General features: G+C 42.6%; 2 protein-coding genes across 2 annotated transcripts; both read left to right on the top strand.

Moving 5' to 3' along the window:
- Positions 1-2,038: 2,038 nt before the first annotated feature.
- LOC117288024 (cytochrome P450 2J6-like) lies at positions 2,039-8,321 on the top strand. The gene is made up of 3 exons (XM_033768705.1): positions 2,039-2,396; positions 3,125-4,084; positions 7,810-8,321. Exons 1-3 carry the CDS (start codon positions 2,039-2,041, stop codon positions 7,989-7,991), a joined length of 1,500 nt encoding a protein of 499 aa, XP_033624596.1. The 3' UTR covers positions 7,992-8,321.
- A 3,948-nt stretch (positions 8,322-12,269) lies between these two features.
- Positions 12,270-15,372, top strand: LOC117288160 (cytochrome P450 2J6-like). The gene is made up of 3 exons (XM_033768881.1): positions 12,270-12,777; positions 13,359-14,318; positions 14,938-15,372. Exons 1-3 carry the CDS (start codon positions 12,420-12,422, stop codon positions 15,117-15,119), a joined length of 1,500 nt encoding a protein of 499 aa, XP_033624772.1. The 5' UTR covers positions 12,270-12,419; the 3' UTR covers positions 15,120-15,372.
- Positions 15,373-18,631: the final 3,259 nt, after the last annotated feature.

Raw genomic sequence — 18,631 nt, 5'->3', positions numbered from 1 at the left:
AATAAAAGTGAACCTAACCACTGTGACTCGAAAGCCTATCAATCCAATCTTAAAATAGGAATAGAATCTTTAACAAACATTTAAAAACAGTAAAGATAAACTTTGGAAAATATAATAAATATTAAGAACAAAATGAATATGTATATGTTAAGAAAAACCTATTTATATGTAGCAAGATTATTTGGAAGTGCACATTTGAGTTTAAAAAAAGCTGACCGAATAACTCCGGCTCGTGCCTTTCCTCACACGGCCACGACCCTGCCGGTTTTAAACGCCCGTTTGAACTCGTCGCCACTCTCTTTTTTGCTTAACCCCCAAATACGAGAAGAACTCGTCGCCACTCTCTTATTTGCTTAACCCCAAATACACAGGGGTAGGCCTATCCACGAGTATGTGGACCATGATGTTTCTACTCAAAGTAGAAACATCATTTAATGTTTCTCTTCAACAGAACATACGCCAAGATTATGCACAAAATGTATTTCTTTAAAGACACTGGACACTGACCTAGGGTTATTGTCAAAGACCAGTCACAAGGTGTATCCCAACATATGGACAAAATAACAATGTGAAAATTTGGACTCATATTTTGGTCATCGAAGTTGCGAGATAATAATGGGGAAAAACACCCTTGTCAGCACGAAGTTGTGTGCTTTCAGATGCTTGATTTCGAGACCAATTTCGAAATCAATTCAAATATTGTTTTTGAGAAATTAATTCTTTCTCAAAAACTACGTTACTTCAGAGGGAGCCGTTTGTCACAATGTTTTATACTATCAACAGCTCTCTAGTGCTCTTTACCAAGTAAGTTGTTATGCTGACAACAGTGACTTAAAGAGCACACAACGTTTTTAAAACAACCTTGAGAACTCTTACTTTGCTCCTTTGTCGTGCATTTCAATGATCTTTTCTATATATCGCACTCTGACAGCACCGAACGTGGCTTGCTGCAAGGTCTAACTGGGGATGTATTACACTGCAAAAGCTGGGGTGTTAAATTAACACCCTGGATGTTGTCACGTAATAGATACCAACGAAAAAATCAAAACTTATATATGATTTGAGGCATTGCAATTTACATCATTGAATGTTAAAATATTATAACACAAATTTCTTGAAAAACAATTATGTTAATTGCTGGTGTTATTTTTTATGTTTATTTGACCCTCTGATCGGTATATATTATGTGACAACACCCATGGTGTAAATTTTAACACCCATCAATTTTTGCAGTGCACACAAATTCTAAACGCAGTTTATCACATATTAATTAGTTTATTACTTCCTTGTGTATTTCGGATTCGGATTGCATTACAAAATTACAAAGTTAAAAGACCAAGAAGAAAACAGAAAGGAAACACAACATGTCTCCATAATGGGACTTCTAAAAGACTGGGGTAAGAATGTGTGTGATGGGCCATGAACAAAGTCTACGAGGACAAAGGAGACAAGTGTAAGGTGTGTACGTGTGTGACCTGAATGGATGCGAAGTCAAGCATGAAGGAAGTTCATTCATCAATAACATGGTCATAAGTACATCCGTCTACCGGGATCCCACCCGGTGCTCAAGGCTGGTATCAATGCGTTTAATTCACAAGCCATGCACCAATAAGTGTCCGTCAGAAGTTCAGGCTCAGTTCAGTTGGGATCGATAGTGTCCTCTTGTGTCGTTTTCAATCTTGAAATAAATATACCGTGTGGTGGAAACACGTCAGGGGGAACGGAAACTGTCTCTGACAAGTTCCGGTTGAACGTGTCCGCATCAACCTAGGCAGAGGACACTATTGGTAATTACTCAAACTAATTTTTAGCATAAAACCTTTCTTGGTGCGAGTAATGGGGAGAGGTTGATTGTATAAAACATTGTGAGAAACGGCTCCCTCTGAAGTGCCATAGTTTTCGAGAAAGAAGTAATTTTCCAAGAATTTGATTTCGAGACCTCAGGTTTAGATCTTGAGCAGTGTATAGATATCTGCGTATAGAAGGGTGTCGTAGACTTGACGTTGTATCCGTTGCAGAAAGGGCCAACTACAGCAGTATGGCTTTCCTACAGCACGAGGTTTACCTATTGACTGTCAAGTCAGTGATAGTTGGGTTGATAGCTCTCTTCATAGCTACATGGTTTTACCGACGGCCGAGGAACCTTCCTCCCGGCCCGACTGGATGGCCCCTTCTTGGCTACCTCCCAAATCTAATCTTGGCCGGGGACGAGTACAAGAGCTTAACCCGACTGGCCAAGACCTACGGACCGGTGTTTAGTATAAATCTAGGTGGTACATTGGTGGTGGTCGTCAACAGCTTCGCTTCCATCAAGGAGGCTCTGAGTCACCCTAACACTGCAGCCCGTCCACCCACAAGCTTCTACAAGAAAATCACACACGATCCTGACACTTTAGGTAATGTAGTTTAGAGTTTTGAGGCTAAGTACCAAGTGTATATCTTCTTAGTACTTTATGTCGCTTCCTCGATATTGAATTTGATTTCAACTTTCTATCAGAGTACTAATTCAAACAACCGAGTTCAAGTGCTTTAAGAAAGTTTAATTTGAAAATAAATAATATTAATATGAGTGGCTTCTTATAAAGCGCTTATATCCGTCACGTGTGAACGCTCAAGGCGTTTCAACATTCAGTATTTCCCTCCAAGGTATGTGGAGTACGTTTGATTTATGCGAGCTAGTGCCTACTCATAGGATCATGTAATGGTTTACAAAGTGCTGTGGCGCAATATGTTGTCAATCAAACCAAGTACACCGGGGGCAAAACCCTTCTTATTTCGATAACTCAATGATTCTTTTGCGTGCATTTTAAAACACACTGGACCAACGGCTTTAGGTCCCATCCGAAGGAAGAGGCATCATGGTTAAGTGTCTTGCTGAAGGACACAGTTGTCACACCTGGGACTCGTAAGCTTATAATAAGTCGGGTGCTCTTAACTGCTAGAGGCCATGACACGCCACTTCGTATAGCACCTTACTTCCAGGCATGGCATACAGCAAAGTGTAAATCTTGTGAGAAGTGGTGTCTCTTTTCAGACCCGCAACATAAAATGCCATGAATATCATACTCATCTTTATAATGATATTGAAATATCATTTTTGAATTTTCAAATGTCCTCCTTCCAGGTGTATTAACGGCCTCTGGTGACAGCTGGTCTCAGCAGAGGAAGTTTTCTCTGACTGTATTGAGAGGGTTAGGTGTGGGTAAGTCTAGTTTTGAAGTCTCCGTCGCTACTGAGGCAGGATGTCTTATCGAAGCCATCAAAGAGCACGGGGACAATCCTTTCAATCCAACCCATCTGATAAGCAACGCTGTTTCGAATGTCATCTGCTCCATTACCCTGGGTCAACGATTCGACTACTCTGATCCAAAGTTCCAGCAACTGCTGAAGTTGCTGAACCGTAACTTTGAACTCTTGTCTGGTGGTGGAGCGTATTCGTGTCTCCCAATTATGGACTATCTATCATTCACTTCAATACACAAAGAGCTACAAACTAATGCGCGTCTGGTGGTAGAGTTCATCAAGGAATGTATAGACGAGCACCGTAGAAATTTGGACGCCAACAATCCCAAAGATTTCATCGACGTTTTCCTTAGAGACATCTCCGAAAATGATACCAAGAATGTCCAGAGTCACATCACTGCTGACAACATGTTACTGACTACATTTGAGCTCTTTGCAGCTGGAACGGAGACTACGGCATCCACCCTCCGTTGGGCTTTACTGTACATGATGGCCTACCCTGAGGTACAAGCCAGGGTTCAGAGGGAGCTCGACGATGCAGTAGGTAGAGACCGTTTACCCAACATGGCGGACAAACCTCAGCTGCCATACACAGAGGCGACCATCTTGGAGGTGCAGCGTCTGGCGTCCATTGGATCTCTTGGCCTTGCTCACATGTTCTCCAAAGATACCAGCCTACTTGGCTACGATATCCCAAAGGGGACAATGCTTTTTGCTAACCTTTGGGCCGTCAGCCGAGATTCATCCATCTGGTCCGATCCAGATAGGTTTAATCCGGAAAGATTTCTTGACGAAGCTGGTTTCTTGAAGCCAAGGGAGGAGCATCTGCCTTTTAGTACAGGTAAAGAAAACCAATATACGTAGGGACCCCCAAATAAAACTCGATGTAGTGAGCAAGTCACCCATACCAATATTGCGTTGAATAAACGTATTTTCTTGATTATTTTAACTCATTTGTTCTTTGAAGAATTTGCCCTATAAATATTGAATGCATTATGTGTGCGTTGTCGTTGTCGTCACATCTGAACTATTCGCTTTTAAAACGTGTAGAGTCAAAAGGAAAAGCCATATTTTACCGTGATGACAATCTGGGTGTTTTTTTTCAAGTGAAAATTGTTCACAATGAGCACGAAATAGATGCGGAAACTCGACAAGCCCCTTCACACACAACGTGGACGACATGCGAATGAAGCGTCCCAAAATATAGGACTCCTATATTATTCAATTTGAGATCGTCGCGGCAGTAAACATGGTGGAAAAGGGATCTATGATTTGTTTCTCATTTTGCTTAAATATCACATTGTAGCCAAAAATGGCTGAATGGACATGACATTGGCAATATAATAACACAAACAAAGCAAAATTAAAAACTGAAAAGAAGAGACTTAAAAAACAACAGAACGATACATGACTTGTCCAGTAATCAAAATGGCAACGGTCTGCGTCGACTGCATACTATCATCTTTTTGAGTACTTACGACAGGTGGCACTGTCTGTTTTAGGCATCGACCATCTTGGACTGTCGAGGTATATTCTGCGTTAGACACTGTGTTCTCCAGTCATCGGCATCGCCTCGGACCATATCTTTAATAAACAAGAATAACAACCAGTACTTACATTTCATTTCATTTCATTTGATTTGCCAGCAAACATGAAAAAACACAAACATGTATTAAAAAATTGCACATCAAAGATTTACAAGAAAAAGCAATATTACAGTGGTTATAAAAAGAGAACAGCAAAAAATATGCAAAAACACAAGCAAATTACTGAGAAACCTGGCCTGGCCGCGGGCAGATACAATGATTGTGTAGGAAACACCTCCAGTGGGGGTGGAACACAAAACACTACAGACCATCCGAGCCATGGCAAAGCATGACAGGGAAGTTTACTTGGAGAACCTCTCCAAGAGCATCGACAACAACTTCTCCCACCAAAACCTCAAAGCCGCATACAAAGTCATCAAAGAACTCCGCCCAAAATCTGAAAGGAGCGTCAACTCGACCATAAACAAGTCCAATGGTTCTCCCTGCTCATCTGACGAGGAATCTCTAGACAGATGGAAGGAGCATTTTGAAGCTGCCCTTAACCACCCACCAGCTCCATCTTGTCCAGACCTGGACATTCCAGTAGCTCCTCCAATAGATCTCGAGCCTGAGGATGCTCCCACCCTCGAAGAGGTGAAGTCAGCCATCAGAAAGCTAAAGAACGGTAGAGCAGCTGGTCCCGACCACATCCCCCCTGAAGCTCTTGAAGTGCGCCATCGACCCGATCAGTGCTGTTCTCCACAAGCTCTTCCTTCAGGCATGGCGATCAGGAAAAGCCCCGGCAGAGTGGAAAGAGAGCATCATAGTTACACTATACAAAGGGAAGGGCCCCCGCACTGAATGCAGCAGCTACCGGCCCATCACGCTTCTATCTGTTCCAGGGAAGGTTTTTGCTCACGTCCTCCTGGCCCGGTTGAACCCCCTGCTTGTTGAGCACAGACGACCAGAGCAATCTGGATTCAAGGCTGGTCGCTCCGCCATGGATGCCATTCTCGCCCTTCGTCTGCTGTCCGAGCTGCATCACGAGTTCCAACAACCCTTATCAGTGGCCTACGTTGACCTGAAGGCAGCTTTTGACTCGGTCGATAGGAAAGCACTTTGGAAAGCCCTCCAAGGCATAGGAGTTCCAGACCATCTCCTTACCCTCATCAAGGATCTCCATACCAGCACCACCGCTAGGGTGCGCCAAGGAAGGAATACCTCCGAAAGCTTCCTCACAAGATCTGGTGTAAGGCAGGGCTGCATCCTGGCACCCTCCCTTTTTTGCCGTGCGATGGACTGGATCCTTGATAGGGCTACTATGGTAGGGATCACCGTCGGTCAGTTCAGGTTTTCAGACCTGGACTACGCAGATGATGTCGCTCTCGTCAGTAACAATACCAACAATCTGAATACCGCAATCCAGTCTTTTCAGAGCGAGGCTGCCTACCTTGGCCTCAACATCTCTTGGCATAAAACGAAAATGCAAACTCTAGGTCCGGGCGGCTCCAGCACTCCTTCTCATGTTGTGGTGAATGGCCAGTCTGTCGACATTGTGGAGGATTTTGTATATCTGGGAAGCAAGATCTCCAACACTGGGCGCAGTGAACCCGACATCCTCAGACGCCTCGGTCTCGCTTCATCCGCTATGACCAGCTTACGCAGAATTTGGAGGCTAAAGAGTCTGAAACTCACCACCCAGCTGGACATATACCGGACATGTGTCATTCCCGTCCTGCTATACGGCTCAGAAACCTGGACCCTTCTCAAACCCGACCTCAGAAGACTTGAGTCATTCCACCAGAGGTCTCAACGCTCAATCCTCGGCATCCAGTGGTTCAACTTCATCAGTAACATCGAGGTCACCCACAGGACAGGACTGCCCACCATCAACTACCAAATCCAACGTCGCCGCACCGCCTTCTTCGGTCACGTCGCTCGCCTGGCTGACAACATCCCAGCCAAAAGTGCTCTGGGCATCGCCGTCGATTCCAGGCGAGGTAAACCACCAGGTCCCGGCTGGAAGAGACCCCGCGGTCGTCCCAGGTCATCCTGGCAAGAACAACTGGGTCGGCCCAGCGTGATTGACGGCATGTAGGACGAAGCTGTAGGACGTGGACACAGGAGATCGGCGCGACGCACCTTTGCTGTCTATGCGGACGATTGATTGATTGATTGATTGAAACAAAAGACAAGAACCCTGGCAGGGAAAGCCAATAGCGACAAAAAGTCACTTTCAAAGTGGCTGACCTTTTGGTTCGAGACAATAACGAGTATTAACAAGACACACCCTCCATAGGAGGAATACGTATTACCAACCAGCCAAGCCAGGCAACTCAGATATAAAAGACAAGCAAGAAAAAACAATAATGCATTAAAAAAAAATTAAATGTGGACCTGCCAGCTGATTTCTTTAAAATGCTTTTTGATTCCTCTAACAAAACCAGGAAGGCTAGTTAAAAGTTGGTCCCTAACATGGGGGAGGGTAAACTGTCAAAGTAGACAGGAAATCTGTTAAAAACAGTAAATTTAAAAGCATCAGTTCTAGCATAAGTATGATGAAATTTAAGAGTGTCAGAATGGCGAGCATTAATTGTAATAAAATTGAAAGGATCAACATCATACACCCTATATAGACACTTGGCAACATAGGCAATGGCAAAGTAATTATATCTATTCTCCAAAGAGGTAAGCCCAAGCCTTTGAAGGCGTTCATTGTAAGGCAACTCACCTCTAGGTGCAGGCAGACAAGTACGCGCTAAGCGCTTTTGAATCTTTTCAAGATCTTTCAGATGACCAGACTGGTGTGGAATCCAAGCTGGAGCCCCGTACTCCAGAATGGGGCGACACGATGAATTATAATATAGCTTAACCAAAATGTCAGCATCGTTACAGCGGACAAGACGTCTAATAAAACCAAGAGGCCTTGAGGTTCTAGAGTTGATATGCTTAACATGGTCCCCCCATTTAAGATTGGAGGAAATGACTACACCTAAATACTTATGACTTTGCACTACTTCATTATTTGTTTCCCTTGCAGGTCGCCGTGTGTGTCTGGGAGAGCGACTTGCCAAGATGGAGCTGTTCATCTTCTTCTCACATTTCCTGCATCAGTTCACCTTCAAGAAACCTAAAGATGTTCAACAGCTGTCCTTCGAGGCTAACAACGGTCTTGCGTTGACTCCGATGCCATTTGAGACCTGCGCAGTCCCAAGAAAGTAAATGCATGCTGCCAAGTTGAGTAGTTATTTGTTGTACTAAAAGGCGTGCAAGCGATATAACAAGTCGTTTACACGACAATGTCAATCGAACGAGATAATAAATTAGTCTTATATCATGGTCATTTTCGTCGACCAAGAGAGTATTACCGCCATTTTGAAATTTTAAATGTACACATAGTATTCTATTGACTCCCAAAATAGTTCACTCCCAAATGGTGCAAATCTATGACGCGCATTGGTCGTACAATGGGGGTTCACTGTTCTTATAATGAGTTGAGGTATTGATGGTGAGGTATCAATATATATTTGGTTTGCGGTAAACGTGTGTATCTATACTTGCCATGTAGAGTTACTGCTGTTGTTAGAGGCTTTGTCGTCATGATCAAAGCAAGCCTTTGGCTGTACATGAATGATCTCCCGCAGTTTTCAGTCCACATAGAGGGCGCATGTGTTCTGTAACTGTGGGTGCGTTCGTTTAGCTTCACTGGGTCTACCCCGCGGTGCTCACTCGGGTGAGCCCCTGACAAGAGCTAATCGAACGATCACACTCGCCCTCTCGTGGTGACGGCATGCACCTCAGGTCACCCCAAGTGACCCACTCCACAAGCAGGGCAATGGGGGCTGACCGGGGTGAGCCCCGTCAGAGCTATTCGATACCGGAGCAGACCGGGGTCGACCCAGGGAAGCTAAACGAACGCACCATGTGTAAGAAGCCTGAACACCTAGCCTGACGTCACACTTCAAGGCTCCAGAATTATGCCAGATACCCGGCTTTAAGTTGATGTCCAGATCCGCACAAATGTACCTTTGACCTCGCAGCTATTTCACATGGAGACTCACAGTCAAACATATGTATCTGGGTCACGTGAAAATAGTGAAAAACCGATTACACATTTTTCCAGACATCGATTTTAAAGCCACCTGTAAATATTTTTAAAAAAAATCTTCAAACATAAGAGTATATGTTTCTGAACAATAAAATAATTTGTTGAGTAAATTGTCTTTAACAATTTACGATTATGTTTAAAATTGTTTAATAAAGTTATGTTGGGTGACTCCGCCTACCCCCTTTGTGACGTCAATCAAGGCAGAATTTGCCTCGATCGAACATCGAACATACGTACGTGCAAGTACATGCAAGTACATTCACGTCCTAGTCGTGAGTTTGTACGTTTCGAAAAAGTTTTTTTTCTTGCATTTTCCCGGCAATGTCGACCAGGTGTATTGCTGCTGGATGCAGCAAAACAACTAAAGATGGGGTCAGTTTGCAAACACTTCGAGCCGTCGTGCTTCGAGAATCCGGACTACACCACACATTTTGACATGAAGAGAAAAGTCCTTTACTAAACATGACGCCATCCCAAAAGTTTTTCCAGCTAGTGGGTAAGTCAAAGAAGGTACCTGAAAGACGTAACGAACCTAGAGCATTTGCCTAACGTGACAAAAATCAGGTATTGTTTCAACTTTGAGGGCATGATTTTAGCTTGCGCCAAGCGTAACTATCTTGTGTTGGTACTGCATGCGATTCACCGTGTTGGCAATCCTAGAGGACCGCGCAGCAGCCATACAGTGCGTGCAGTCTGCTCCATGACCGTATTTCTGTACGTAAGCATCATACCGATCAGTTAAACCTGAGTTAATTGTTTATTCCTATTTCACTCATCAAAACACATTATTTTAGTAACAAAAGCTGTATTTTGACAAAATACCACTTCCAGGTGACTTTCAACAAAATTAATGAAACGCTCATACCGGGCAATAAACTCAAAACGGGAAATTATTTTAAATTAATTCTCATCAAAGACAGACAGAACTATTTCAAGAGATGTGTTCTACTATCGTTATCTTTAGACAGTGTAAGTTTTATGTAAATCTATAACCTTACACGATTTTGTTTTCCTTAACAAATCTAAAACAGAAAAGGGAAACTGAAAACGCTCATTACTGGGACTTCCAAAGACTTGGGTGCTCAAGGAGTAATATTGTGTGTATTAGGCCATAAGTAGAAGTTGTGCTGCTGTGTTCATTGTACAATCAAGTTTAAAGGGATGCTGCAGTGAATTCAAATAAAACAGTTAATTTTGCTGTCATTTATTTCTGATATATGTATTGAACATCAATAATGTGTTTTGTTTATTCCCGACATATCTGACTTGCGTAATTAGCGAATAAGTCATGCCCCCCTCCTTTTGTTGATTGTTACCGCCCCTACCATCGACGTCACGTCGGGTATTCGAACATATCGTCGGCAAAAGGAGTCTGGTCCCTAATTCGGGTTATCGCCATGACATCACGTTTATGCAAATGAAGGCTAAATATAAAAAATATTTCAGGTTTAAAAAGTCATGTTTAATCGTTTAAATGAATAAAAAGAAAACTGCAGTCACCCTTTAAGGTGTGTACGCGTGTGAATAGATGCGAGGTCAAGCATGAAGTTTATTCCTCCATGGTCAAAACTATAATCATCGGTCTGGCAGGATCTCACCAGATGGTGCTCTAGGCTGGTGTAGGCGTTCAATTTACGAGCCTTGAAAAAGTGCAAGTCAGATGTTCAGGCTAGTCGGGATTAATGGTTCCCTCTTTTGTGGCATTTGAATCTTTAGCGCTTGTAAGAGTGACAGTGTGGTAGAAATACGTCAGGGGGAACAAAAATAGATAGGTTCCAGTTTACCATAGCGAGTGTTGACCTGTATTATTTTATCTTTCCGCTGTTGTCGAAGCTTTGATTGGGTGCGTTCGTTTTAGCTTCCCCGGGTCGACCCCGGTGTGTGGCGGTTTTTCCCAGGACGAACGTGTGCAGATAATTACCCACTTTCGTCCTGGAAAAAAACCCGCCACACACCGACCGGAGTCGACCTAGGGAAGCTAAACGAACGCACCCATTGTACCAATGGAGGTTCTTCCTCCATAATTGTATGACGTTGAGTGCTGCAGGTGGACTGAGTTTAGCACTTGTTTTGTAAACTTAGGAATGTACAGTTGGTTGTTATTAATACGGTGACAGTAATAAAACGATCACTTTTTCCTTGTGTGTCAATGTTTTTACTGTATGCGAGCATTTGAATTACCCTTTTTGGGATCTAATAAAGATTATTGTATTTGTATTGAGTGATAAATGGATATCTGAATATAACAAACAGAGAAGATCGTGTCGAAACGTGACGTTGCATCCATTGCAGAGTAGGCCATGCCATCAACTACAAAAAGAAGTATGGCATACCCACAACATGTATTTATTGAATGACAAGTCAGTGATAGTTGGGTTGATTAGCTCTCTTCATAGCTACATGGTTTCACCGACGGCCGAGGAACCTTCCTCCCGGCCCGACTGGATGGCCCCTTCTTGGCTACCTCCCAAATCTCATCTCAGCCGGGGACGAGTACAAGAACATAAGCGTCACTTCACTAATAAGCTCGAGCCCTTTTTACAAACCTGGGCCTAATTTCACAGCGCAACTAAACGGTATAGGCAATTTTTCGTGCTTACTGTAGCAAAACATTTTAGTGCGCAAGCGTATTATTTACAGGTTAATTTAGGTGGCCATATTGCGCGTTTATTACGAATTTGCATTTGTGACGTCATTCATTTTCGTGCAGTAAGCACTGGAAGGTTATCATACCTCTTCGTGTGCTTATGGTTAGCAGCGCTAAGAAATGAAAATCGCACAATAGGCACAACATTGACCTCTGTAGTTCTATGAAATTTTGCCGCCCCTCCTTTTTATTGTCGCGGCCTTCAGTTGTGACGTTCTGAACAACAGAGTGGTTTTGCCTGTTCACGTCTTTTGTATAAACTTAAAGGGAATGTACACGTTTGGTAACTATTCAAAACAAATGTTAACTTAAAAACTAACTTGGTAATTACGGGCATTTGAGAGCTGTTGATAGTATAAAACATTGAGAGAAACGTTACGGCTTCCTCTGAAGTAGCATAGATTTAGAGAACCAGATGGAATTTCTCACTAAAATAATAAAAGACTTCTAGCAAGAAGGTTTTTATTCCTATCTGAAAGCACACCGAATTCGTCCAACAAGGGTGTTTGTCTACCATCATTTTCTCGCAACTTCGGTGACCAATTGAGCCCAAATTTTCACAGGCTTGTTATTGATTACTTAAGTTGGAATGGATACACCAAGTGAGAGGACTGGTCTGACAATTACTAAACGTGTACCTTCCCTTTAAACCTTGTTCTGCCATTTTCTGCACTTTTGTATTTGGGCTGTTTGTCGTAGCTATTGTGCAAGGTCTCCAGTGTCAGTGTTAGATTACCACGTAACAGGGTGACAGTCATTACTGCCCTGTATAAATTCAGTTGTTCGTTGAAACAATAAAACCAATCTTTGAATAAAATAAGAACAATACATAGAGTGTCGCGAACTTGCTGTTAGTATACCCGTCAGACACTGTGGAGTAATTCACAGCGTAATAATGGTATTCCTACAATACGTATTTAGCTTATTGACCGTCAAGTCAGTGATAGTCGGGTTAATGGCTCTCTTCATAGCTACACGGACTTACCGAAGACCGAGGAACATTCCTCCCGGTCCGACTGGATGGCCCCTTCTTGGCTACCTCCTAAATCTCATCTTGGCCGGGGACGAGTACAAGAACTTAACCCGACTGGCTAAGACCTACGGACCGGTGTTTAGTATGAATCTAGGTGGTACATTGGTGGTGGTCGTCAACAGCTTCGCTTCCATCAAGGAGGCTCTGAGTCACCCTAACACCGCATCCCGTCCACCCACAAGCTTCTCCAAGAAAATCGCACACGATCCTGACGCTTTAGGTAATTCAGTTTAAAAATTATCAGCTGTTCATTTTTGAGATCGAGACCGTTTTGGCTTGAAGTACCAAAATGTACGGCTAAGTACTTTGATGTGGCTAACTCTGGTATAGCTTAGAACAGTTCAAGTACTTGGATATACGCGAAACGAAGTTGCTGTTATACAATAAACTGCTGTTTGCTAATTTCTGAATGCTGAACAAATTATTGAGTGCTGAACAATTTATACATCAAAGAAAGTTTAACTGTGTTTTTGAATAAACGCTCGTTCCAAATCTGTGTGGTTGGTCAGAGGCTTGTACATAGAGTACAATCTGCTGTACCAATTGCAAGGGATGCTGTTTAAGGCTTTTCATGGTGCATTTGAGGTTTTATAACAAATGAAGTCAGGGTGGATACAACAATGTTTACATCTACTGGGGAGAAGTTCTGTCTCTTTTCAGACGCATCACTTCTTCCAAAAGAAACTTTGTATTATTTATTAGTTCTTTTTGGAGGATACCTCCAATATGTCTATCAATATCACACTCATCTATGTATTAAAATAATATAATTGAAGTCTCGGGTTTAAATTTTCATTCCAGGTGTATTATCGGCCTCTGGTGACAGCTGGTCTCAGCAGAGAAAGTTTTCTCTGACTGTCTTGAGAGGGTTCGGTGTGGGTAAGTCTAGTTTTGAAGTCTCCGTCGCTACTGAAGCAGGATGTCTTCTCGAAGCCATCAAAGAGCACGGGGACAATCCTTTCAATCCAACCCATCTGATAAGCAACGCTGTTTCGAATGTCATCTGCTCCGTTACCCTGGGTAAAAGATTCGACTACTGTGATCCAAAGTTTCAGAAGATGCTTAAGTTGTTGAATCGTAACTTTGAACTCTTGTCTGGTGGTGGAGCTTATTCATATCTCCCAATTATGGACAATTTGTCATTCACCTCGACATACAAAGAAGTGGAAACTAATGTGCTTCTGATGGTAGCGTTTATCAGGGAATGCATTGAGGAGCACCGTAGAGTTTTGGACTTCGACAATCCCAAAGATTTCATCGACGTTTTCCTCACAGACATCTACGAAAAAGAGACAAAGAATGTCCAGAGTCACATCACTGCTGACAACATGTTACTGACTACATTTGAGCTCTTTGCAGCTGGAACGGAGACTACGGCATCCACCCTCCGTTGGGCGTTACTGTACATGATGGCCTACCCTGAGGTACAAGCCAGGGTTCAGAGGGAGCTCGACGATGCAGTAGGTAGAGACCGTTTACCCAACATGGCGGACAAACCTCAGCTGCCATACACAGAGGCGACCATCCTGGAGGTGCAGCGTCTGGCGTCCATCGTGTCCCTCGCAATTACTCATATGCTCTCAAAAGATACCAGCCTACTTGGCTACGACATTCCAAAGGGGACATTGCTCATTGCTAATCTTTGGGCCGTCAGCCGAGATCCATCCATCTGGTCCGATCCAGAAAAATTGATTCCGGAGAGATTTCTTGACGAAGCTGGTTCTTTGAAGCCGAGGGAGGAGCATCTTCCGTTTAGTACAGGTAAGAAAAACCAACATACATGTATATAGGGGCCCAAAACGAAACTCGTTGTAATGGACAAGGTGCTCATAACGTGACCCTGGGGGGGAGGGTGTGTACAGAAAAACACTCGTACCGATAGACCATAATCGGCTGTATTTTCGATAAATACCACTTTCAACTCAAAACGAAGCCATTTTAATACAGTTGAATTTTGTTACATTGATTTATATCGCATTTTCTGTTTGATAAATCCAGTATTCTACTAACAAAAGAAGTTTCTTTTGGGAGTATAGTTGGACTTCGAGGATTTACATGACATTGACAATAATATGAAGACACACTAAAAGAAGCATTGTTAATTTAAGAAACGTATATACTAATAAATACAGATTGACACTCGACTTGTCCACTAATAATCCAAATGCCAACTGTCTGTGTGTGTGCTGCATAAAAATATCATCATAATGAGTACTGAAGATAGGTGACGTCACTGTCTGTGATAAAGGCATCGACCGTCTTGGACTGTTGAAGTATCTTCTGTGTTGACACTGTGTTCTCGATCGAGTCATCGGCATCGCCTCCTTATCTTTATAAACAAAAGTTACAACCATTACTTCGTTCTTTGTTTTCCTTACAGGTCGCCGGGTGTGTCTTGGGGAGCAGCTTGCAAAGATGGAGCTGTTCATCTTCTTCTCACATTTACTGCATCAGTTTTCTTTCAAGAAACCGGATGATTCCCAACCATTATCTTTCGAGGCTATCAACGGGCTCACGTTGACTCCGACTCCATTCGAAGTTCGTGCGATTCCTAGAGAGTAAATGCATGCTGCCACGTTGAACAGTAATTTTGTTGTGCTATAATTGGGTTTGCAAGCGATATAACAAGTTGTTTAGTAGTATTATGTAGTTGCAGTAGTATTTGAGAGAGAGGTTTTTGTCTCCAGCCGACGCCATCTGGGGAACCTTCGATGGTGGCCTTCCAGACATTCCGGTCCAACATCAGTGTCCTATAGACCATGTGAACTTTGTAAACAATAGGTGTGACCATCTTTGAGTATTCTGGCAGGCACAATACCGCACATGTCTTATTATGGGAAAGTTGACATTTTGTGTCATAATTTTCACATAAATCCAAGAATAATATGAAAAGCTGTCAAATTTTGAGATGTGCCCCCTTCCATTATATCAAAAGTCGATAAGAATTAGACAGTGCAATCTCCATAAAATATAAGATTTTATGTTTTCTTCCATCAGGCTGCGTACAAGTCATGCCTGCAGGAAGTCCCCCTGTGGCTCTTTTTTAAACATGGTGATGTCACAGGTCACATCGTCCATAAAGCTCAGTTGGTTCTTGTAGTGTTGCGTCCTTCTTCAGATGATCTATACGAATGTTACTCTCATTCATGCCCTTGCCTCTGGTTCCATCTATTGGGTTCCCAAAGAACTGGGGATCACAGCTAGCTCTGGATGGCGGACACAGTGACCGTTAGACTTGTGGACAAGTCGTTTATGGTCCCACGCGGTGAGATAGTCGAGTTGCAGCGGTGCTCTCCGCGCGCGAACTGCTGGTTGCGCAACTATTATTGCGTAGAAGTCAGGCAGCGCACAGTAATCGCGCAACCAGCAACGGTTCGCTGCATCTCGACTATCTCACCGCGTGGGACCATAAACGACTTGTCCACAAGTCTAAGGGGCCAGCAGCCTATCCTCCGTTCCCTGATCGTGACAGAAAGCTTGTATTCCCAGTGTACATCAAGTACCATCCGTAGCTTTGATGTACAGACGCCGTCTAGTGCCCTTTCTTGAATGGATGTCATGAAATTGTTGAGCCCGTAAGACCATCGCCTAGCCTGTGCCATTTTCTGGACCACAATAGCTACATTTTGACGGCGGATATGCTCAGGGAACATTCGCACGAGAACGGGACTTGAATCAAGTCTAGTTATATCGTGGCATGCGTTTCTTTAAAGATCGAATGAAGAACTGCAATTTAATTACTCGGTAATTCTCCGTTAGATTTTAAAGTGCTGTTTTGATTATGTCACCTATATAATAAATCATAGTCGATGTACCCAGTCCCAACTTTCTTTGTTTTATCTTTGGTTATCATGGTGTAATTTTTTTTTGTCTTGCATCAATACAGGTATTAGAGCTCTACAAAAAAATGTATTGAGCACTGCGGTTTAAGGTGATGATGATTTCGTTCTATATTATTGTATATTATTTTGCTACAGAAGCCTACACTGTCTGTCAGCGAGATTCCCCCATACAGTGCAAATTGTATAACTGGGCCCAATTTCAAAGAGCTGCTAATTAAGCAGAACATTACTGCAGAACTCACTTCTGCTAAGCAGAAATGAACAGGTTGCCAGTCACGAGTTTATCATGTGAAGTGGTATAGTTTAGTCTTGGCCCAAGACTATGGTGCTTGATATTGGATAGTGTAACTATACGCGCAGTTGTAAATCGCCAAAGCGCGCCCGCCACGGTATTAGTTTACTGGACGGCTTGGAATCAGCTTCAATTCAATTCAATTCAATTCAAGGATACATTTATTTCCATACTCTCATAAAAGAATAACAACAGTTACATGTATTACGGAGTAAAACAAAACATTTCTTTTTCTTCAGCTTATCAAGATAGTCGCTGAACGTATCCAATGGAATAATTGGATCTGAATAGCTGGTACCCTGTCTTTATTATCCTCGCGGATAAAGATAGGGGCCCAGTCTTTTATGTATGTACAGCAGAACAGGGTTAACCTTGAGCTCTCACGGGTTGGTTGTCTTTTATCCGCAAGGATATAGATAGCTTTGCAAAACCGGTGAGATCACTTTTGATAAGACCATTCCGTTGGAACGTCCGTGCAGTGACTTCGATATCTGTGTTTTGATTGGTCCGAAGTGACATTTTGGCAGCTGCACTTGTGGTCGTCTGCATGAATCTAGGTGAAAGGTGAAGATGGTCGGGGATTGAACAAGGCCAGGCCCCAATTTCATAGAGCTGCTTAGCATAAAACTTTGCTCGTGATTTTCAGGATAAGCAAACAAAAGCTGAATACCAGTAACAAGCACTGTATGTGCAACAAATGGAAATTTGGCTGGTAATCCTGTATTTATCGGTGCTTAGCAGCTCTATGAAATTGGGTCCAGATGACACTCCCTGGCGTTATTCACACAAGCACGAGCCTCGAAGTGTGACGTCAGTGTTATAGTCTGGTCAATCTAAGCCAAAATATGGCTTGACCTAGACAAAATTGCAACAGAAATGATTTTTTTTGCAATGACCATTTCCATAAAATTAAAAATAATGTGAACAAAATAAAATTTTCTACTGACTATAGGGTGTGCATACGTATAGGGGGAAAACGGTAATTTTTAATTTATGCAAATTATGCATGATTATTTCCCCTGCTTACTTGTTACTACCTTTGGATATGTTGCTTTGGAGGGCTTCAATAGACACCTGCAAAAAAAATCATTTCTGCTGCAATTTTGTCCAGGTCAAACCATAGATTAGATTATTATCCCCAATAGTGGCAACTTACTATTTACTCTCGAAATAAAAGTTGAGTGTACTCACGTGATCTTAGACAACTTTAGGGCAGACCATTGTAGTCCCGTGCTTTATCGGACGACACCTAAGTCAATAGAACTATATTTTGGTCTATTGTTTGAGTGATCGGTACCACCCCCAATAAAATAGTCCAGGACTGTGTTTTACTCAGCAGTTCTATCAAATATATACGGAGCTGAAATTCTTCTGAGCAAATAATCCAAAACCACCCCAGCAGGGGACACGTTAATCTGGCCTACCTTCTTCATGAAGGTGAGACGAACATTATGTTCGTGTGGCTTTTGTTTTACTCATTTCTCAAAAAACACAACCGTTCCGCAAGTAATAATTAAAAGGAAGCTTTTTACTGTTCCTTGCTCTATGCCCATAGTATCTATCTCCAAAATGTGTTTAAGTTTTATTTAAATTTAAGGACATTGTGTTTACTTGTGTACAAAAAGTACCCAAACCCTTTGAAGGCACATCTTTGGTAATACGACCATTATTCTCAATCGACTCATGCAATAACAAACCAGCCCGGTGCAAAGTGTGGACTCAACGGGTCGTCGAAGTTACGAGAGAATAATAGAAGAAAAAACACCCATGTCAACAAATTACGTTACTCCAGAGGGATCCGTTTAAGTTTGGCAATGTTTTATACTATCAACAGCTCGAGCTCTTGCTCGAATACCAAGTTATTTTCAATGCCAACTTATTTCGAGTCATACTAAATAGTGTCACCTTTAAAACAAATTCACATGATAATACAACAAGGT

Source organism: Asterias rubens, chromosome 3 (assembly GCF_902459465.1).
Source record: "Asterias rubens chromosome 3, eAstRub1.3, whole genome shotgun sequence".
NCBI classification, from domain to species: Eukaryota; Metazoa; Echinodermata; class Asteroidea; order Forcipulatida; family Asteriidae; genus Asterias; species Asterias rubens.
The sequence above is the reverse complement of the archived record's forward strand: the minus strand, read 5'-3'. Positions and strand labels throughout refer to the sequence as shown.

Excerpts from the sequence above, each read along its gene's own strand:
- LOC117288160 (XM_033768881.1), top strand. The coding sequence starts at position 12,420 with ATGGTATTCCTACAATACGTATTTAGCTTATTGACCGTCAAGTCAGTG. Across the intron at positions 12,778-13,358 it reads ACACGATCCTGACGCTTTAG|GTGTATTATCGGCCTCTGGT; the intron begins GTAATTCAGTTT and ends TTTTCATTCCAG. Across the intron at positions 14,319-14,937 it reads GCATCTTCCGTTTAGTACAG|GTCGCCGGGTGTGTCTTGGG; the intron begins GTAAGAAAAACC and ends TTTTCCTTACAG.
- LOC117288024 (XM_033768705.1), top strand. The coding sequence starts at position 2,039 with ATGGCTTTCCTACAGCACGAGGTTTACCTATTGACTGTCAAGTCAGTG. Across the intron at positions 2,397-3,124 it reads ACACGATCCTGACACTTTAG|GTGTATTAACGGCCTCTGGT; the intron begins GTAATGTAGTTT and ends TCCTCCTTCCAG. Across the intron at positions 4,085-7,809 it reads GCATCTGCCTTTTAGTACAG|GTCGCCGTGTGTGTCTGGGA; the intron begins GTAAAGAAAACC and ends TTTCCCTTGCAG.